At 59.6% G+C, this 21,100-nt stretch overlaps 1 protein-coding gene across 3 annotated transcripts in view; it reads right to left on the bottom strand.

Moving 5' to 3' along the window:
• EEF2K (eukaryotic elongation factor 2 kinase) overlaps window positions 1-21,100 on the bottom strand; it is a 66,994-nt gene that overhangs the window by 14,796 nt on the left and 31,098 nt on the right. For all 3 annotated transcript variants that reach the window (XM_054714405.1, XM_054714406.1, XM_054714407.1), the window contains 10 exons: window positions 18,751-18,811; window positions 17,330-17,367; window positions 16,762-16,933; window positions 14,238-14,384; window positions 13,829-13,961; window positions 13,509-13,636; window positions 12,672-12,873; window positions 11,329-11,396; window positions 8,861-8,938; window positions 8,171-8,236 (listed from right to left, as the gene is read on the bottom strand). In XM_054714405.1, the coding sequence (XP_054570380.1) occupies window positions 8,171-8,236; window positions 8,861-8,938; window positions 11,329-11,396; window positions 12,672-12,873; window positions 13,509-13,636; window positions 13,829-13,961; window positions 14,238-14,384; window positions 16,762-16,933; window positions 17,330-17,367; window positions 18,751-18,811 (1,093 nt within the window). The remainder of the gene's footprint in view (window positions 1-8,170; window positions 8,237-8,860; window positions 8,939-11,328; window positions 11,397-12,671; window positions 12,874-13,508; window positions 13,637-13,828; window positions 13,962-14,237; window positions 14,385-16,761; window positions 16,934-17,329; window positions 17,368-18,750; window positions 18,812-21,100) is intronic.

Below are 21,100 nucleotides of genomic sequence, written 5' to 3'. Positions count from 1 at the left end.
CCGTCAGCTAGAGAGGAGCACCTTTACCGTCAGCTAGAGAGGGGCACCGTCAGCTAGAGAGGAGCACCGTCAGCTAGAGAGGGGCACCGTCAGCTAGAGAGGAGCACCGTCAGCTAGAGAGGAGCACCTTTACCGTCAGCTAGAGAGGGGCACCGTCAGCTAGAGAGGAGCACCTTTACCGTCAGCTAGAGAGGAGCACCGTCAGCTAGAGAGGAGCACCTTTACCGTCAGCTAGAGAGGAGCACCGTCAGCTAGAGAGGAGCACCGTCAGCTAGAGAGGAGCACCTTTACCGTCAGCTAGAGAGGGGCACCGTCAGCTAGAGAGGAGCACCGTCAGCTAGAGAGGAGCACCGTCAGCTAGAGAGGAGCACCTTTACCGTCAGCTAGAGAGGAGCACCGTCAGCTAGAGAGGAGCACCTTTACCGTCAGCTAGAGAGGAGCACCTTTACCGTCAGCTAGAGAGGGGCACCGTCAGCTAGAGAGGAGCACCGTCAGCTAGAGAGGAGCACCGTCAGCTAGAGAGGGGCACCGTCAGCTAGAGAGGAGCACCGTCAGCTAGAGAGGAGCACCTTTACCGTCAGCTAGAGAGGAGCACCGTCAGCTAGAGAGGAGCACCGTCAGCTAGAGAGGAGCACCTTTACCGTCAGCTAGAGAGGAGCACCGTCAGCTAGAGAGGAGCACCGTCAGCTAGAGAGGAGCACCTTTACCGTCAGCTAGAGAGGAGCACCGTCAGCTAGAGAGGAGCACCGTCAGCTAGAGAGGAGCACCTTTACCGTCAGCTAGAGAGGGGCACCGTCAGCTAGAGAGGAGCACCGTCAGCTAGAGAGGGGCACCGTCAGCTAGAGAGGGGCACCGTCAGCTAGAGAGGAGCACCTTTACCGTCAGCTAGAGAGGAGCATCGTCAGCTAGAGAGGAGCACCGTCAGCTAGAGAGGAGCACCGTCAGCTAGAGAGGGGCACCGTCAGCTAGAGAGGAGCACCGTCAGCTAGAGAGGAGCACCGTCAGCTAGAGAGGGGCACCGTCAGCTAGAGAGGAGCACCGTCAGCTAGAGAGGAGCACCGTCAGCTAGAGAGGGAGCACCGTCAGCTAGAGAGGAGCACCGTCAGCTAGAGAGGAGCACCGTCAGCTAGAGAGGAGCACCGTCAGCTAGAGAGGAGCACCGTCAGCTAGAGAGGAGCACCGTCAGCTAGAGAGGAGCACCGTCAGCTAGAGAGGAGCACCGTCAGCTAGAGAGGAGCACCGTCAGCTAGAGAGGAGCACCGTCAGCTAGAGAGGAGCACCGTCAGCTAGAGAGGAGCACCGTCAGCTAGAGAGGGGCACCGTCAGCTAGAGAGGAGCACCGTCAGCTAGAGAGGAGCACCGTCAGCTAGAGAGGAGCACCGTCAGCTAGAGAGGAGCACCTTTACCGTCAGCTAGAGAGGAGCACCGTCAGCTAGAGAGGAGCACCGTCAGCTAGAGAGGAGCACCTTTACCGTCAGCTAGAGAGGAGCACCGTCAGCTAGAGAGGGCACCTTTACCGTCAGCTAGAGAGGGGCACCGTCAGCTAGAGAGGAGCATCGTCAGCTAGAGAGGAGCACCGTCAGCTAGAGAGGAGCACCTTTACCGTCAGCTAGAGAGGAGCACCGTCAGCTAGAGAGGGGCACCGTCAGCTAGAGAGGACACCGTCAGCTAGAGAGGAGCACCGTCAGCTAGAGAGGGAGCACCGTCAGCTAGAGAGGAGCACCGTCAGCTAGAGAGGAGCACCGTCAGCTAGAGAGGAGCACCTTTACCGTCAGCTAGAGAGGGAGCACCGTCAGCTAGAGAGGGAGCACCGTCAGCTAGAGAGGAGCACCTTCCATCAGCTAGAGAGGAGCACCGTCAGGCTAGAGAGGGAGCACCGTCAGCTAGAGAGGAGCACCTTTACCGTCAGCTAGAGAGGAGCACCGTCTGCTAGAGAGGAGCACCGTCAGCTAGAGAGGAGCACCTTTACCGTCAGCTAGAGAGGAGCACCGTCAGCTAGAGAGGAGCACCGTCAGCTAGAGAGGAGCACCTTTACCAGTCAGCTAGAGAGGAGCACCGTCAGCTAGAGAGGAGCACCGTCAGCTAGAGAGGAGCACCGTCAGCTAGAGAGGAGCACCTTTACCGTCAGCTAGAGAGGAGCACACCTTTTACGTCAGCTAGAGAGGAGCACCGTCAGCTAGAGAGGAGCACCTTTACCGTCAGCTAGAGAGGAGCCCCGTCAGCTAGAGAGGAGCACCGTCAGCTAGAGAGGAGCACCGTCAGCTAGAGAGGAGCACCGTTTTACCGTCAGCTAGAGAGGAGCACCCGTCAGCTAGGAGGGGCACCTTTACCGTCAGCTAGAGAGGGAGCACCGTCAGCTAGAGAGGAGCATCGTCAGCTAGAGAGGAGCACCTTTACCGTCAGCTAGAGAGGAGCACCTTTACCGTCAGCTAGAGAGGAGCACCGTCAGCTAGAGAGGAGCACCTTTACCGTCAGCTAGAGAGGAGCACCGTCAGCTAGAGAGGAGCACCGTCAGCTAGAGAGGAGCACCTTTACCGTCAGCTAGAGAGGAGCACCTTTACGGTCAGCTAGAGAGGAGCACCGTCAGCTAGAGAGGAGCACCGTCAGCTAGAGAGGAGCACCTTTACCGTCAGCTAGAGAGGAGCACCGTCAGCTAGAGAGGAGCACCGTCAGCTAGAGAGGAGCACCGTCAGCTAGAGAGGAGCACCGTCAGCTAGAGAGGAGCATCGTCAGCTAGAGAGGAGCACCGTCAGCTAGAGAGGAGCATCGTCAGCTAGAGAGGAGCACCGTCAGCTAGAGAGGAGCACCGTCAGCTAGAGAGGAGCACCTTTACCGTCAGCTAGAGAGGAGCACCGTCAGCTAGAGAGGAGCACCGTCAGCTAGAGAGGAGCACCGTCAGCTAGAGAGGGGCACCGTCAGCTAGAGAGGAGCACCGTCAGCTAGAGAGGAGCACCTTTACCGTCAGCTAGAGAGGAGCACCGTCAGCTAGAGAGGAGCACCGTCAGCTAGAGAGGAGCGCCGTCAGCTAGAGAGGGGCACCGTCAGCTAGAGAGGAGCACCGTCAGCTAGAGAGGGGCACCGTCAGCTAGAGAGGAGCACCGTCAGCTAGAGAGGAGCACCGTCAGCTAGAGAGGAGCACCTTTACCGTCAGCTAGAGAGGAGCACCGTCAGCTAGAGAGGAGCACCGTCAGCTAGAGAGGAGCACCGTCAGCTAGAGAGGAGCACCTTTACCGTCAGCTAGAGAGGAGCACCGTCAGCTAGAGAGGAGCACCGTCAGCTAGAGAGGAGCACCTTTACCGTCAGCTAGAGAGGAGCACCGTCAGCTAGAGAGGAGCACCTTTACCGTCAGCTAGAGAGGAGCACCGTCAGCTAGAGAGGAGCACCTTTACCGTCAGCTAGAGAGGAGCACCGTCAGCTAGAGAGGGGCACCGTCAGCTAGAGAGGAGCACCGTCAGCTAGAGAGGAGCACCGTCAGCTAGAGAGGGGCACCGTCAGCTAGAGAGGAGCACCGTCAGCTAGAGAGGAGCACCTTTACCGTCAGCTAGAGAGGAGCACCGTCAGCTAGAGAGGAGCACCGTCAGCTAGAGAGGGGCACCGTCAGCTAGAGAGGAGCACCGTCAGCTAGAGAGGAGCACCGTCAGCTAGAGAGGGGCACCGTCAGTTAGAGAGGGGCACCGTCAGCTAGAGAGGAGCACCGTCAGCTAGAGAGGAGCACCTTTACCGTCAGCTAGAGAGGAGCACCGTCAGCTAGAGAGGGGCACCGTCAGCTAGAGAGGAGCACCGTCAGCTAGAGAGGAGCACCGTCAGCTAGAGAGGAGCACCGTCAGCTAGAGAGGAGCACCTTTACCGTCAGCTAGAGAGGAGCACCGTCAGCTAGAGAGGAGCACCGTCAGCTAGAGAGGAGCACCTTTACCGTCAGGCTAGAGAGGAGCCACGTCAGCTAGAGAGGAGCACCGTCAGCTAGATAGGAGCACCTTTACTGTCAGCTAGAGAGGAGCACCGTCCAGCTAGAGAGGAGCACCGTCAGCTAGAGAGGAGCACCGTCAGCTAGAGAGGAGCACCTTTACCGTCAGCTAGAGAGGCCACCGTCAGCTAGAGAGGGGCACCTTTACCGTCAGCTAGAGAGGGCACCGTCAGCTAGAGAGGAGCACCGTCAGCTAGAGAGGAGCACCTTTACCGTCAGCTAGAGAGGAGCACCGTCAGCTAGAGAGGAGCACCGTCAGCTAGAGAGGAGCACCGTCAGCTAGAGAGGAGCACCGTCAGCTAGAGAGGAGCACTGTCAGCTAGAGAGGAGCACCGTCAGCTAGAGAGGAGCACCTTTACCGTCAGCTAGAGAGGAGCACCGTCAGCTAGAGAGGGGGCACCTTTACCGTCAGCTAGAGAGGGCACCGTCAGCTAGAGAGGAGCATCGTCAGCTAGAGAGGAGCACCTTTACCGTCAGCTAGAGAGGAGCACCGTCAGCTAGAGAGGAGCACCGTCAGCTAGAGAGGAGCACCTTTACCGTCAGCTAGAGAGGAGCACCGTCAGCTAGAGAGGAGCACCGTCAGCTAGAGAGGAGCACCGTCAGCTAGAGAGGAGCACCTTTACCGTCAGCTAGAGAGGAGCACCGTCAGCTAGAGAGGGGCACCGTCAGCTAGAGAGGAGCACCGTCAGCTAGAGAGGAGCACCGTCAGCTAGAGAGGAGCACCGTCAGCTAGAGAGGAGCACCTTTACCGTCAGCTAGAGAGGAGCACCGTCAGCTAGAGAGGAGCACCACCGTCAGCTAGAGAGGTGCACCTTTACCGTCAGCTAGAGAGGAGCACCGTCAGCTAGAGAGGAGCACCGTCAGATAGAGAGGAGCACCTTTACCGTCAGCTAGAGAGGGACCATTACCGTCAGCTAGAGAGGAGCACCGTCAGCTAGAGAGGAGCACCGGAGCACCGTCAGCTAGAGAGGGGCACCTTTACCGTCAGCTAGAGAGGAGCACCGTCAGCTAGAGAGGAGCACGGTCAGCTAGAGAGGGGCACCTTTACCGTCAGCTAGAGAGGGGCACCGTCAGCTAGAGAGGAGCACCGTCAGCTAGAGAGGGGCACCTTTACCGTCAGCTAGAGAGGAGCACCGTCAGCTAGAGAGGAGCACCGTCAGCTAGAGAGGGGCACCGTCAGCTAGAGAGGAGCATCGTCAGCTAGAGAGGAGCACCTTTACCGTCAGCTAGAGAGGAGCACCGTCAGCTAGAGAGGAGCACCGTCAGCTAGAGAGGAGCACCTTTACCGTCAGCTAGAGAGGAGCACCGTCAGCTAGAGAGGAGCACCGTCAGCTAGAGAGGAGCACCGTCAGCTAGAGAGGAGCACCTTTACCGTCAGCTAGAGAGGAGCACCGTCAGCTAGAGAGGGGCACCGTCAGCTAGAGAGGAGCACCGTCAGCTAGAGAGGAGCACCGTCAGCTAGAGAGGAGCACCGTCAGCTAGAGAGGAGCACCTTTACCGTCAGCTAGAGAGGAGCACCGTCAGCTAGAGAGGAGCACCGTCAGCTAGAGAGGAGCACCTTTACCGTCAGCTAGAGAGGAGCACCGTCAGCTAGAGAGGAGCACCTTTACCGTCAGCTAGAGAGGGGCACCGTCAGCTAGAGAGGAGCATCGTCAGCTAGAGAGGAGCACCGTCAGCTAGAGAGGAGCACCTTTACCGTCAACTAGAGAGGAGCACCGTCAGCTAGAGAGGAGCACCGTCAGCTAGAGAGGAGCACCGTCAGCTAGAGAGGAGCACCTTTACCGTCAGCTAGAGAGGGGCACCGTCAGCTAGAGAGGAGCATCGTCAGCTAGAGAGGAGCACCGTCAGCTAGAGAGGAGCACCGTCAGCTAGAGAGGAGCACCTTTACCGTCAGCTAGAGAGGAGCACCGTCAGCTAGAGAGGAGCACCGTCAGCTAGAGAGGGGCACCTTTACCGTCAGCTAGAGAGGGGCACCGTCAGCTAGAGAGGAGCACCGTCAGCTAGAGAGGAGCACCTTTACCGTCAGCTAGAGAGGAGCACCGTCAGCTAGAGAGGAGCACCGTCAGCTAGAGAGGAGCACCTTTACCGTCAGCTAGAGAGGAGCACCGTCAGCTAGAGAGGAGCACCTTTACCGTCAGCTAGAGAGGAGCACCTTTACCGTCAGCTAGAGAGGAGCACCGTCAGCTAGAGAGGAGCACCTTTACCGTCAGCTAGAGAGGAGCACCGTCAGCTAGAGAGGAGCACCGTCAGCTAGAGAGGAGCACCTTTACCGTCAGCTAGAGAGGAGCACCGTCAGCTAGAGAGGGGCACCGTCAGCTAGAGAGGAGCACCGTCAGCTAGAGAGGAGCACCTTTACCGTCAGCTAGAGAGGAGCACCGTCAGCTAGAGAGGAGCACCGTCAGCTAGAGAGGAGCACCGTCAGCTAGAGAGGAGCACCTTTACCGTCAGCTAGAGAGGAGCACCGTCAGCTAGAGAGGGGCACCTTTACCGTCAGCTAGAGAGGGGCACCGTCAGCTAGAGAGGAGCATCGTCAGCTAGAGAGGAGCACCTTTACCGTCAGCTAGAGAGGAGCACCGTCAGCTAGAGAGGAGCACCGTCAGCTAGAGAGGAGCACCTTTACCGTCAGCTAGAGAGGAGCACCGTCAGCTAGAGAGGAGCACCGTCAGCTAGAGAGGAGCACCGTCAGCTAGAGAGGAGCACCTTTACCGTCAGCTAGAGAGGAGCACCGTCAGCTAGAGAGGGGCACCGTCAGCTAGAGAGGAGCACCGTCAGCTAGAGAGGAGCACCGTCAGCTAGAGAGGAGCACCGTCAGCTAGAGAGGAGCACCTTTACCGTCAGCTAGAGAGGGGCACCGTCAGCTAGAGAGGGGCACCGTCAGCTAGAGAGGAGCACCGTCAGCTAGAGAGGAGCACCGGTGCCTGCAGGCGGCCCCTCCCCCGCCCCGGAGGGTGAGGACCACCTCAGGTGGCCAGTAAGCTGGGAAGCGAGTAAGACCTGTTTCCTCATCCTAAAACGGGGCGAGCACCATTAGCCTGTCTCCCGGGGTGTTGTCAGGAGGAAGTTAATTAATGTCACGAGCGCCACATGGGCGGGACTTGAACAGAGAGCTGTGGCGGTTTGATCCCCTCCAGGTCAGGGACCCTGGCATCGCCAATCCTCCCCGAAGTCCCCCACCGCCCCGCCCAGGGCAGGGGCTCAGAGGGAAGTCCCCCATCGTCCGCCCAGGGCAGGGGCTCAGAGGGAAGTCCCCCATCGTCCGCCCAGGGCAGGGGCTCAGAGGGAAGGGCCCCATCGTCCGCCCAGGGCAGGGGCTCAGAGGGAAGTCCCCCATCGTCCGCCCAGGGCAGGGGCTCAGAGGGAAGTCCCCCATCGTCCGCCCAGGGCAGGGGCTCAGAGGGAAGGTCCCACCGTCCGCCCAGGGCAGGGGCTCAGAGGGAAGGTCCCACCGTCCGCCCAGGGCAGGGGCTCAGAGGGAAGGCCCCACCGTCCGCCCAGGGCAGGGGCTCAGAGGGAAGGTCCCACCGCCCCGCCCAGGGCAGGGGCTCAGAGGGAAGGCCCCATCGTCCGCCCAGGGCAGGGGCTCAGAGGGAAGTCCCCCATCGTCCGCCCAGGGCAGGGGCTCAGAGGGAAGGTCCCACCGTCCGCCCAGGGCAGGGGCTCAGAGGGAAGGTCCCATCGTCCGCCCAGGGCAGGGGCTCAGAGGGAAGGTCCCACCGTCCGCCCAGGGCAGGGGCTCAGAGGGAAGGCCCCACCGTCCGCCCAGGGCAGGGGCTCGGAGGGAAGGGCCCCCATCACCCCGCCCAGGGCAGGGGCTCAGAGGGAAGGCCCCACCGTCCGCCCAGGGCAGGGGCTCGGAGGGAAGGGCCCCCATCACCCCGCCCAGGGCAGGGGCTCAGAGGGAAGGCCCCACCGTCCGCCCAGGGCAGGGGCTCAGAGGGAAGGGCCCCCATCACCCCGCCCAGGGCAGGGGCTCAGAGGGAAGGCCCCCACCGTCCGCCCAGGGCAGGGGCTCAGAGGGAAGGCCCCATCGTCCGCCCAGGGCAGGGGCTCGGAGGGAAGGCCCCACCGTCTGCCCAGGGCAGGGGCTCGGAGAGTATGTGCAAGGAGCCTGGCTTCGGTGCAGCACGTCCCTCAGGAGGCGTGAGCGGGGCACAGGAGCCCGGGAAAGGCAAGCACGCAGCCGTGCCCAGGGCTCCTCGGGCTCACCCGTCCGCAGCTGCCCAGGCTGTCCTCGTCCGACTCGGACCTCTGGCTGCCGCCGTTCGACTGGCCCTGGTGGACGCAGAGAGAGAGTTCCAGAGCGGCTCTCCCCCCGCCGGGGTGGCCCAGACCCTCCTCCCGAGGGGCTCCTCTCGGGGCGCCCGGGCCCGGGGGAAGCTGGAGCCCCGCCTGCCGGCGGGGAGGGCGCTGGGGACAGGCAGGACCCGGTGCCGGAGAGCCGCAGCCTTCCTCTCACGGACAGCGGGATGCCGGACAACGGGCCAGGCCTTCCCGCAGTGACAGGGCTGGACCGGAGGCCGGGAGGCCGCCCCGCTGCCGGACTCAGGCACGTGAGGCTCGGACGCTGTGCCCCTGCCAGGCCGCCCTCGCCGGAAGCCGTGGGCGCGGCCTCGAGGCCTGTCCCCTGGCCCTCCAGCACGCCCAGTGCCCGGCGCCGGGCCAGCCTCTTACCCAGCATCCTCCCTGCTCAGCCACCTCCAATCCTGTGCCTACCCCCGCCTGGGCTCCTTCCTGCACTCACTGGTCCCCGTCAGCCTGTTCTGTCTCGTGCCCTGCATCCATCTTTTCCTGAAATGAGCTTCTCTGTGATGTATCCATCACGTCTCATGACCCACTTGCTACCTCCCAGACAACGAGGGAACAGAAAACGGGTCCTGTTCCCCAGGGGTTCCTTACACGTTCTCGGGGCTCTGGGTCATCCAGCTCACCCCGCTTCTCACTGGGGTACCCGCTGTCCCCGCTGTTCTCGGAGTCCTGTGGGGAGAAGATGCCCGAGGATCTCAGTGGTCCTTTGAGTGCCTGGAGGTGACCTCTGGACACCCCGGCCACTTGCTCTCCATTTCCCATCATCACACGTAACACCCTCCTCCTGCCCTGCTGGCTGCGTGAGCACAGAGCAGGGAAAGCAGCGGTGAGGACCCGGCTCTGAGCTAGACGGCTCGGCTCCAATGTGACTGACTCGCCGGCGGTGACCTGGGACAGCTGCCTGCCCCGTCTCCTTGGTTACGGGGACTCGCTACAGCACCCACGTCAGCGGGAATCACAGCAAGCGCCCGTGTTAAGCGTGGCTCCTCCATTTCACAAAGGCTGGTTAAGGGTTCTAAGCCACAGATGAAACGCAGCGCAGGGACCGTATTACTGCAACTGAGCCCTCCGCCCAAACCGCAGTCACCTGGGTCTATTTACTTTTTGTTCTAGATCTGAGATCTGTTCAGAAAGGGATCTGGTGTAATGTACAACCGCTAAAACCACCATGATTTATCTGAGTTCTGCACCACTATTCAGCTCACTTTCATTACTTCCCTTCCTCACTGAGGAGTATTTCAAACACACGATAGGAACCGAGGCCAAGGTGAACACCTCCCCCCGTCCCGGCTCTGTCACCTCAACAGGCGGCCTTAGTGACTCTGGGTCTTGCATTTTTATTTAATTATTTACTTTCGTTAATCCTAACCTGAGGATATTTTTCTATTGATTTTAGAGCGTGGAAGGGAGGGGGAGAGACAGAAAGGGAGAAACATCGATGTGAGAGACACATCGACTGGCTGCCTCCCGCACGTGCCCCCACTGGGGCTGGGGATCAAGCCTGCAACCGAGGTGCATGCCCTTGACTGGAACTGAGGGCCAGTGCTATAACCACTGGGCAAACTGGGTAGGGCTAGACTGCTATTTGTAAAAGGAACTAAAACACTGCTTAACCTTTAGACCCCTGTGCGCCCCCGCCCCCCCCCCCCATGCTCTTCCTCCTCCAGATGAGCCGCTTCAGGACCTCACACGCCCTGTGTGGTTTCCTGTAGAAAAACATCTCGTTTACTCTGTAAATACCCTTTGAAAAGAAGCCTGGCATCACTAGCTTAAACGTGAAGCTTGTCTCACTCCCCTGAACAGGCCGGAGCCACGTAAGCACACACCATGGGGTCCTGGCCTGGCCTGGCTGGGACCCCTCCACGCGGGAGCCTGCCGCCTCCCTGCCAGCCGCCCCAAAGCCTCTACTCTGTGTGAGCTCAATGGCTGAACGCTGGGCGTGTTTTTCCCGATTTTTAAAACTGAGGCGTTACTTACAGACCACCAAACTGAAGAGCTCAGGGCGTGGCGTGAAGGCTACTTTGAGCACGGACCGCAGGCTACACTCACGCTCCGGGCAGCCTGCTCCTTGCACCCCCTGCCCCTCCCTCGAGAATCAAGACCGAGCTGAACATCAGAGCCGCCGGCAAACCCCAGCTCTGGGGCCGGGGTGAGGCGGCCAACCTCTCCAGACCGAGGTGTCGTCGTCTGAGGAATGGGGGGACTACCCACCCGAGATGGAGAGCGCAGGCCAAGGGCAGCAGCAGAGGGCGAGTCTGAGCACTGGCTCCTACGCCGAGGGACCAGGAGCAAGTGGCCCAACCTCTCGGTGCCTCCTGCCTGAGGCAGGGACCCTCCGAGTCCTGCCCAGCAGTGGTCATGGGGCAGGAGCAGGTGGCTGAGGGCCGAGGGAGCGAGGCATGTCGCCGTGCTAACGGCTGTTAAAGGGACGGACTGGAAGCATCTACCAAGTCCTCACACAGCGTCTGCCCTCGGTGACGATTCCGTATGTGTCAGCTATTCCTTTTCTCTTCCCTCAAGAGTTCTGAAAAGCAGCCAAGAGTAAACTTGAACCTCTGGAGCCACCTGAGGGTGCAATGGCGATCTGGGTGAGTGGGACAAATCTACAAAGTCTGCTTTAACAATCCCTGTGAATTTTAAATCTGACACCGGGATATGTTTGCCTGAATGCAAATATGACGCTTCCAGTTCCTTACCACTGAGCCACCAGAGCTGCAAGAACCTGTTCCATTATCCAACTGAGAGCGTCCCAGCTGACCGTGCGGTGAGGGGGGCCCGCCCCCCCCCCCAGCACAGCTGTCCACACCACGGGGCCAGACCAGCTTAGGGCTGAGCCGCAGCGGTCACTGTTGCTGACCTGGATTCCCGCTGTAACCACTTCATGGAGGGGAGGACCCAGCTGTTTCCGAAAAACACTGCTGCTGTGGGCGGGAGGCTGGGAGTTACCTGTCCCCCACCCACTCTGCAGAGCAGACCTGGGCTGCCCACCTCGGACCCTGAGCATCACCCTCGGTTCCCACGGGGACTCCGCCCCGCCTGCTCCTCGTCCCTCTCCTCACCCGGTGGTTGTCCGGATGGTCGTGATCTTGGGGAGCCACGCTGTCCAAGTCGCTGAAGACAGGCCAATCTGGGCAGGAGAGAGCAGACAGACGATGCGCTGGGTCCACTGCTGGGAAGTTCCCACGACCCACCTACGGCCCAGAGCTGACTGCGCTGGGGAGCCTCGTTTTACGATTGTAAAGATGCAAAAGGAGTGAGAAAAATTGGGGCTACAGTTCTCTTTCCTCCTCGAGAACTTTCTCCAAGTCTCGCCAGCTGTGGGCCCCGAGCAGGTGTCTTAATCGGGGTTGTCATAAAGCAACATGTTTGTGAGCAGGCGTGCGTGGCCACGGAGGCCCTCACGGGTGCAGCTGTGAAGGGAGAAGGGCCATTTGTACATCTGGGCACAAAGAAGAGCGCCGGGCCTGAACGGCTGTGGGCTCTGTGACGGGTGGACATAACCGTGCTCACGTGGGGGTCAAACGCCCCTGGCTTCCATCGCCAACCCGGACAAGGCCCACGTGCAGACTTGGCCTGCCTTCCCGGGGTGCGCAGTGGGACCCCACATGGCCCCAGTCTGTCTCCTGCCTCGAGCTGCCCTGAGCCACACCTGCCTTGCCTCCTGTTTTTTCTTTGTTAAATATATATTATTGACTTCAGAGAGGAAGGCAGAGGGAGAGAGCAATAGGAACATCAGTGATGAGAGAGAATCATTGGTCAGTTTCCTCCGGCACACCCCCACACTGGGGATTGAGCCCCCTGCCCAGGCATGTGCCCTGACCAGGAATCAAACCATGACCTCCTGGTTCATAGGTCAAAGATCAACCACTGAGCGTCGCCAGCCAGGCTGTCTCCTGTTTTTATATGGTTTCTTTAAGAATGGTTTTTTCCTTCTTAAATGGTGGAAGATAATGAAAGAGTAATGTCTTCTGACATGTGAAAACCACGGGGAATTGAAACGTGGATGTCCACAGCAGGGGTGTGGGCACACCAGCCGCCCGTGTGCTTCAGCCGCATCTGCCCTGCTCAGGCGGCGAGTGCAGACGGTGTGCCCACAGGGCCTGCGGTATTTCCTCGGGCTCGGCCGGCGCTGCTCAGCGGTTGAGCGTCAGCCTATGAACCAGGAGGTCCCAGTTGGACTTCGTCAGGGCACAGGCCCGGGTTGCGGGCTCGATCCCCAGTGTGGAGCGTGAGGGGGCGGCTGATCAATGATTCTCTCTCATCATTGACACTTCTATCTCTCCCTCTCCCTTCCTCTTTCTCTAAAATCAATAAAACATTAAAACAAACAAACTCTGTTTTAGCTCTGTAGACCTGGCACCTGCCCCTCCAATCACAAGGACCAGGGCCAACCCTCACTCACGGAGGTGGTCCAGTTTCTGGCTGTGAGGCGTGGCTGAAGATGGGGAGGAAGAGAGGGAGTCGAAGGTCACGTCGCTCATGTTCTCGTCTCCAGAGTTCTCTGACAGGCGGAGGAGCAGGGGTGGCCGGCTCCCAGAGAGGGTCCTCACTAGGGGGCTCCCACACTTTTCCTCTGTCCCCCTCAAGATGGTCTTGGCTGATTGCTGGAGAAGTAACAGGGACGTTCATGTCACAGAGACATCCGCTGGGAATGAGGAGCTCTGAGGCGCCAGGCTCCTACCCATGCCTGTTTAGGTTCTGGTGGAAAAGCTAAAAATAACCAGTGAGGATTAACCCAAAGGGGCATCTGGGCGCCGGCCAGCCAACATTCCCCAAAGCGCGGACCACACTTCGGCCCTGAGCTGGGGCACGCATGTGACCACACGTTCGGAATCCCACGTGGTCTTTGCCAACGTTCTTGTATCTGGGCCGAGCGGGGGCATGGCGTGGGCACGCCCTCAACAGCCAGGCTCCGTCCAGTCCGGGTATTTGTTGACAAACACAACCTCACGCACACGCACAACCACACATCTCTCTCCCAAGCTCTACTCACCTGGTCTCCTCACTCTGGTGAAAAATGGGCCCAAATCAAGCAGACCCCATTACGCTACTCGTGGGACACTCAGGGCTCTGTGCACTGATCTGGGAGGGATGAGGAGCCCAGATGGAACTGAGACCCCTCCGGTCCTGATGCTCTTCCATTAAGCACCGCAGGTCGGGGCCGCGGGCACAGTGAGGCGGGCGTACTGGCCGGGCAGCAGAAGCGCCCGCAGCCCCCGAGGCTCCCACGGGCACCCACCAGCAGCTTGGTGCTCTGGTCCACTGCGTCCTGCTCTCGCGGGGAGAGGTCGAAGGGAGTGAGACCCATACTCTTGCAAATCCGGTTGCAGGCGTGGGAGTAGAAGAAGAGCGCCATGCCCCGGACTCCTGCGGACAAAGCAGGCGGTGTTGGGAGCGTGGCTGCTTTTGGACGGGGAAGTGGGGGGGCGAGAGGGGGGTGCAACCATGCTAAAGTGGGGGGCAAACGTCCCAGGCTCCCATCGCCACAACCCTGACAAGGCCCACATGAGTGCAGAGAGCTGGGAGGTCTCCGTGGCACAGGCTGCCTTCCCCACCTACCGAGGTTGCCATCTCCAAAGTCAGTGCCCTTCTCGGTGTGGATCTGTGGGTCGGTGTAGAGGTCGCCCACACCCTGGATGTCCACCACGATCAGCTGATGGCCGGAACGCTCAAAGGTGAAGTGGCTGAAGGCCTGTGGGGGACAGGGAGGAGAAGGTGACAGGAGACCAGGCTGTGGACACGGCAGCACCACTGCGAGCGAGACCCGGACGTGGCAGCCCCGCCCACGCGGGGCCCTGCACAGCGGCGTTGCTTAGAGGACAACAGCAAGGGGTCCTGTCCAGTTGGGTGGGGACCTCGGGGGGCTGACAGAGCTGGCAAGGAGTAAAGGGTGTCCCTGGGAAGCGCCACGGGCCTGGGGGCCGCAGGGTGAGACCCTCCCCACAGGGACCCTCCCCCAGGGCCTCACCTGCGGCGTCAGGCGCGCGTCATCACGGACGAAGCCCGAGTTGGAGTTGTACTTGGTGTACTTGCCCTCGATGTAGTGCTCCAGGTGGAAGAGGGGCGTGCCCGGCCTCTCCTTCAGCTCCAGCACACACATCTGCACGATGTCCACCTGTGTGTGTGTGGGGGGGGGGGGCGGGCAGGAGGTCAGGGCCCAGGCGGCAGCCTCCTGACAAGGGGCCGAGCAGGGGAGCTGAGGGCGTCCGCCCGCAGGCCTCCGTGGCCCTCAGCTCTCTGAGGCACAGACGCTGCCTGTCCCCAGAGCCCACTGCCCCTTCCTCTGAGAATGGAAACCCAAGCCACGGCCCGAATGAGTTCCCCTCCCTGAATCCATGTTTTAGTCCAGTGGTTCCCAACACGGGCACACGCCCCACAGCGGGGCAATTCGAGAATGAGTTATTAACAGTGAATTTTTTTGCACTTCTTATGGTTCTAGGGGCCTCATATACAGTATATAAATATATATTGTGGCATATTTATGCATTTCAGTTCTCTTTATAGTTTCGAAACTTTATTTGCTATTTTTTCATATCACTTCATATTGTTATTTTTTTAACAATTTTTTTAGTGATTTCTTCCTTAGCACTTCAACTGTCCTTTCGTTCTTTTATCTTTTTCTTTCATGATGCCATGTTCTTTGGAAGCTTGCTTAGACCAAGTGAATAGTTCACTTTTTGAATACTAGGAGTGCTGTGTCACAGGGGATGAGGACTTTACAGATGCTCAGGTGGGGCCTGGCCAGAAACAGGGTGGGAACCACTGGTGTAGTCTTACCTTCAGAGGTGACGGTATTAGGAGGTGGGCCCTTTGGGAGGTCATTAGGCCCCGAGGGTGGGGCCCTGGTGAATGGGAAGGTGCTTCTCCTTCCTCCATGTGAGGTCCCAGCCAGAGTGCTGGCTCCGAACCAGGACAGCCCTCACCAGAGGCGACCATGCCAGACTTCCATCTTAGACTTCCCAACCTCTAAAACTACGATGACTAAATTTCTGTTATTTGTAAGTTACCCAGTCTGTGGCATCCTATCTAATAAAGAGGGAATATGCTAATTGACCCTCATGCCATCATAAAAGATGGTGGCACCCATAGCCAATAAGGAAGGAATATGCTAATTGACTGTCACTCCCTCAAAGATGGCGGTGCCCACAGCCACAAGATGGCGGCACCCAGTCCCCTCAGCCCCCCAGCCCCCCAGGGCCGCCTGAGGCTCAGGTAACCAGGACTGGCAAGGCTTGTGCTGCTGGCAGTGGCAGCAGCAGAGGTGTGATGGGGTGTCGCCTCCTGCCCCTGAGGGCTCCCAGACTGTGAGAGGGGGCAGGTCGGGCTGAGGGACCCCCTGCTCCAGTGCATGAATTTTCACGCACCAGGCCTCTATTTTGTTATAACAGGCCAAATGGACTGAGACAACCCCCAGCCCTGCTTTTAACAAGATGACACTACTCAGCTTGCAGCTAGGGGTAGCCATGTGACCAAGCTCAGGCATCAGTAAGTTCTGCTGGTTGCTTGGCAGTGTGGCGCTCCAGAGGCACCCAGGGGAGTGTGTGGGATCTAGCGGCGCTCACACAGCGGGAGAGCGGAACTGTGCGCTGCGCAGGGCGGAGCGGGCGCCTTTCCTCGAATGCCCACAGGCAAAAGGAGCTTCTGCTTGGCCTCCTCTCGACACCTGGGGCTCACGTGGAGACGCCACCTGGCGGGGGCTTGGGAAGCCTGGGTTTCTGAGCCCTGGCTCCATCTCTGCCTGTGAAGGCAGGTCACTTAGCCCCTTTGGTCCTTGTTTCCCAGGAATAGATATCCATTCCCCTCTCCTCCTTCTGCTTTTTCTTGGGAGTCACAATCTCAGTCCCAGGAGGACCCACATTCCTGGTCCTAATGGGCAAATAGCTCAGGCCTGCCCAATCTGCGTATTTCCTTCCCCTGGCCATCATGATTGGTTCAGAGATAGGCACCTGATTTAGTCAGAGCCAGTGAAACCCGGCTCTGAGACTCTCACTGGAACTTCTGGGCAGACAGGTGCTGTTTCGCCAGGACTGCTGGGAGGACAGAAAGGGAGGCTGCAGCTGCTGGGGGCCGGCACGCTGCCACAAGTCGAGGAGCTGCCCGGGCGTGAAGCCAACTCAGAACACGGAGGCCAGAGATGGAGGGAGAGTCCCAGCCACCTCAGCCTGGTCCTGGACCCAGCCAGGCCTGTGGGCAGTGCTATTTCTCAGTCCCCGAGGCAATACCTTCCCTTTTTGTATTAAATCCCCTTTTGGGGTTTCTGTCATTTGCAAACAAAAATCCTGACTATCAGATCCTATCTGTAAATGGGATGAAAACTTCCCATCTGGCTCCAAGCGCTGCACACCCAGCACCCGGCCTTTGTGCTGATAAACGGTGGCTGTTTTTAGCTACTACAATGAAGACCGTGAGGAAGGAACCCGTGGCTGGCACCAGTGTCTCCGGAGACTCCCGGCCGCCCTGGTGGGGCAGGTGGCACGGAGGGGGCCACACACCTGCTTGGGGGGCTTGTGTCGATTATACTCCTCTCCCCAGAGCTTGGCCTCCATCTGCAGACGCACGTCCTCGAAGTACACGTTCCTGTCCACCGGCTCCATGTAACGCTTGGCCACGTAGTTGGAGGCCGCCTTCCACTGCTGGGTGTGCAGGAAGTTGGACAGCTTCTTCCTGGGGGAGAGGCAGCAGGGGGCCGGCCTGGGCATGTGGGCTCAGGATGAGGAGACCTGGCTGAGCCAGGAACAGGACGCGGGAGGGGGGAGGGGCTTCCCTGCTGCCCTGCATCCTTCAGAGAGCTGGGCAGGGGACTTGAGCGACTTGGGTTAAGGTCTCCTAGCCCAATCCCTCGGCCTCCAAGGACCAGAGCCGAGATGAGTAGGATACCATTGAGCTCATCATCCCACAACCAGGCAAATCTGTGGTCCACGGGAGAGCTGACGGAGAGGAGCTTGGGCTAAAGAAGCATAGGCCACTGACTCCATTCCTGCGCCAGAAATGGCACAATGGCCTTGCCCTCAGGAGCCCCAGGAGCCTGGGCGGGGCCCTCAAGAGCCAGCTGCCACTTACGTCCGGAAGCACTCCCTCATCGCTCCACGGCCGAAGGGCTGAAAGACACACAGGGAGGGCTATCAGTCCCCAAGCCCGCCAGCAGCAACCCTGAGTCAGCTCTTCCCGGATGGCACACACCAAATGGACCTCATCTCAACCCCACCACCCGGCCCTCCGCCTGCACTGCCGCACCGAAGGCTGAAGGAACTTGGCCGGGAGGCTGCAGACGGGAGACCCGTTCCCTGACCCAGCTGAGCAGAACCCCTCGGGGGGAAGGTGTTATGGGCGATGGAGTGGGAAGACAGTGCATGCGGAGGGATGTGTGTGCAGCCCTGTCTGCAACAGAACCCGCTGTCCATCAACAGTACAGTAAGTCACGTGTTCACGTGGTGAAATTCTGCACAGCAACGTGTATGACATTTTCAGTTCCAGCAAAACCAGGTACAAAGCTCACAGACAAAAATACTAAGCACAAGGAGCCATACTGAAAGCACACCTACAAAAAGGGGCACAACTGACCGCGGGCGACAGGGTTCAGGCGGTGCTGGCCCTCAGGGGCGAGGGGGAGCGCCGGGCTGAGGGCTCCCAGGCGCTGGGGACATGCTCACTGTGAAACCCGTCAAGCTGCACGCTTTTCTGCGTGTGCAGTGCATTAAGGCGGCTTCCCACAGCTCCCCCACCCCTCCCCCCCAAGAGCAGGAGGCGCTGTCTTTTGCAGTCTATTTCTTTCTTCAAAAGGCTGGTGGCCAGCCACAGAATCCACGTTTCAACTCAGTAATAGCTGGCAACCTGCAATTTCATAACTATTTATAGTCAACTGATTTTCAACAAGAATGCCAAGAAGGTTATTTTGATATACAATGAATATATGAAATGTCCAAAATAGGGAAGTCTTTGGAGGCAGGAGGTAGCTTGCGGGTGCCCTGGGCAGGGCGCCGAGGGAACTGGGTACTGGCTGCATCGGCTCCGTCAGGAACCAGTCCCGTGGCTGTGCCACTCTGTGACTAGGCCAAAACCCTGGGCTGTTCACTGTACATGGGTGTGCTGCATGGTGTGAACTACCTCATAAAGCCGTTACAAAAAATTAAATATACAGGTCCTGGCCAGTGTGGCTCAGTGGATAGAGCGTCAGCCAGTGGACTGAAGGGTCCCAGGTTCGATTCCCTGTCAGGGCAGGGCACATGCCCAGGTTGTGGGCTCGATCTCCAGTGTGGGGTGTGCAGGAGGCAGCCAATCCATGATTCTCTCTCATCATTGATGTTTCTCTCTCTCTCTCTCCCTCTCACTTCCTCTCTGAAATCAATAAAAATTAGATATACAATACTTTAAAGAATCCCCCAAAGTTAAAAAAAGAGTGGGTGTGCAGGAGAGGGAGTATGAACTGAAATCAGAGTGAGAGAAGGCCGCCCAGCCCGGCCCCCGCTCGCGCACCTGCTCACCTGAGAGGCCATCTTGATGAGAACCTCGTCCTCCAGCCACTCGCCGGTGACGGCGTTGTACCTGCGGAGACAGCGCCGCGGCCCGGTCACCGCCGCGGTGAAAGGCCCTTGGCTCCCGCCGCCTCGGCATCAAGCCCCTCTCTGCCCAGCGGCCCAGCCCACCTCCTGGCTGGGGGGGGTGGGGGGGGACGCTCCCGCCTCCAGGCCCCGCGGTGGCCTCCTCCCGTCCTCAGCACAGGTGCCCGTGCACCGCGTCCCCTCAGCACGCCCCCCGGCAGGCCCGTCGGTCCCGTTCACAGGGCCTGTGTGGTGGATGCTTATAAATGCGCGTTGGATAAATGACGGAAGTAAACGTCCTTATCATAACCGGGCTACGTAACAACGGTGCGCCCAGGAGGGGGAGCAGTGCCCGCTGGGTGCACGGCCAGCCTCTCCTTTCCCAGGAGCCGCTCTCCACAGGCCCGCCGGCCCCGGGGCCTGGCTGCGCCTCCAGCGGGTTTGCCGGCGGAAAGTGCCGCCCGCCGCCCGTCTCTATCGGCCTCCTCGCCCGGGCCCAGGGTTCTTAGCTCCACAGAGGCCTCCCTGGGGCGCAGACGCCACCCCGCCAGCCCCCGTGAGAACAGCCTCTCAGGGCGGACGCCTCCAGGAGGAAGCAGAGGCCTGGGAGGAAGGCTCAGCCCTAGCTCATGGCAGGTGTTATGCTCAATAAGTAATAGCGATGATTATCATGATTACTATGTAGACACCAAGGTAAGGGAAACAGTTTTCCCTCACCTTCAAGAGACTGCCAACTGGGAGGCACGGGGGGGGGCGGGCGGGGAGCAGCATCCTCTGTCCTCCGGGACCACGGGACCATCAAGGTCAGCCTGCTCGCAGCACGTGTCCAGTGTGCTGGTGCTTAAACAGCCGCCTCCAGCCAGCCTCTGCGGCAGCCGCGAGGCCGGCAGTTACTGCGCCCACTCTCCTGATGGGGCAATGGAGGCGCAGAGGTGAAGTAATCTGCTGAGAGCTAGGATTCCACCAGAACCTTGCTCTTACGCAGCCTGGGTCCACCCCCGTGAACAGGAAATCTGCCCCAAAGGGCCGGCTTGCACCAGCTCTCTTTCTAAACTGGGGACACAGGAGGAAGCCTCCAACTCAGAAACCTCTGGCGGTCCCGGCATCAATGCTTGACCACTTCCCAGCCAGGGCAGGCGACGGCAGACTTTGGCGAGGAAATAAACAGTCTGGCTTGGTCCCGGTCTCAGGTCCCTGCCAGGCTCTGGACACACAGAGCAGCCCAGGAGCTGGGTCTTGCTCTGCCGGGGCCTCCCTGTGTGGCTTGGTGGCCGCCCTGAGGCCACGTCTCACCAGCCAACCACCACGCTGCCCTGGCAGGCGGCAGAGCAGAGCTCACAGCCTCCCCTGCAGCCCCCACAGTGCTGCCCTGGGCTGCTGGCACCCCCCCGCCCCAGAGCCCTGGCAGTGGAAGGGGTGCAGGCCAGGCCCTACTCCCTCCGCGCAGGGTGAGAGCGGGAACATGCTGCTGAGCGGTGGGGAGGCTCCACTGCGTCTGCATCCACTTCCCCTTCCGGCAACAGCACACTGTTCCCGGGGGACCCCGCCCTCCCCTCCGTGCTCAGCGCCTGTGGCCTGGGTGGGGCTGAGCCCAGCACCTGCTGGCTTGTGGCATGTGACTAGGCCTGGCCAATCACAGCAACGCGCCCTGGTACAATGACTGGTTCAGAGATGGGCATATAACCAAAGCCAGGTCACTGAGGTTCAAATATGGAACTTCCGTTTTTAAAAATTTAAGAGAAAAGATCCTTTCCTAGAGGGTGATATGGATAGTGGGGCCCCCAAGGCCCTCTGTGCTGCTGATATAAGCGTCTATCTGAGGTCAAAGCTGAAAGCACCCTCAGAGCATCTGGAACCAGCCATGCCTGAAGCCCACACACAGGGCGGCGCACAGTAGGTTTATGGGCGTTTGTATGGAAAACAATACAACGATTAATGATAACACGGAATAAACTCTGTGTCTCACGTACAACGGTAAATCTACCTCTGGCCCTGCCTGTGTCTGAACCAAATGTTCCCTTTTATCCTTAAGCTGCTGTGGACTGAGATTCTGTTACCTACATTTGAAACAGTTCTGACTAATTTGAAGGCACTGGGCTGACCCTTGACAAACCTCTGTCCCTGGGCGACAAGGGAACTGAGAGGATTGGCTTGGATCATTCCGAGCTGGAGGGGTCTACAGAGGTCAGGGACAGGGGCGGGCTCAGGGCAGGTCCACGAGTCTCTTAACATTCTGAGCAGAATTAGCACGTGTGCCGCCTTCGGAGATGGCCCGCACCGGAGTCTCAGAGGG

Source organism: Eptesicus fuscus, chromosome 4 (genome assembly GCF_027574615.1).
Source record: "Eptesicus fuscus isolate TK198812 chromosome 4, DD_ASM_mEF_20220401, whole genome shotgun sequence".
NCBI lineage: Eukaryota > Metazoa > Chordata > Mammalia > Chiroptera > Vespertilionidae > Eptesicus > Eptesicus fuscus.
This window is presented reverse-complemented; position numbering and strand designations above follow the sequence as displayed.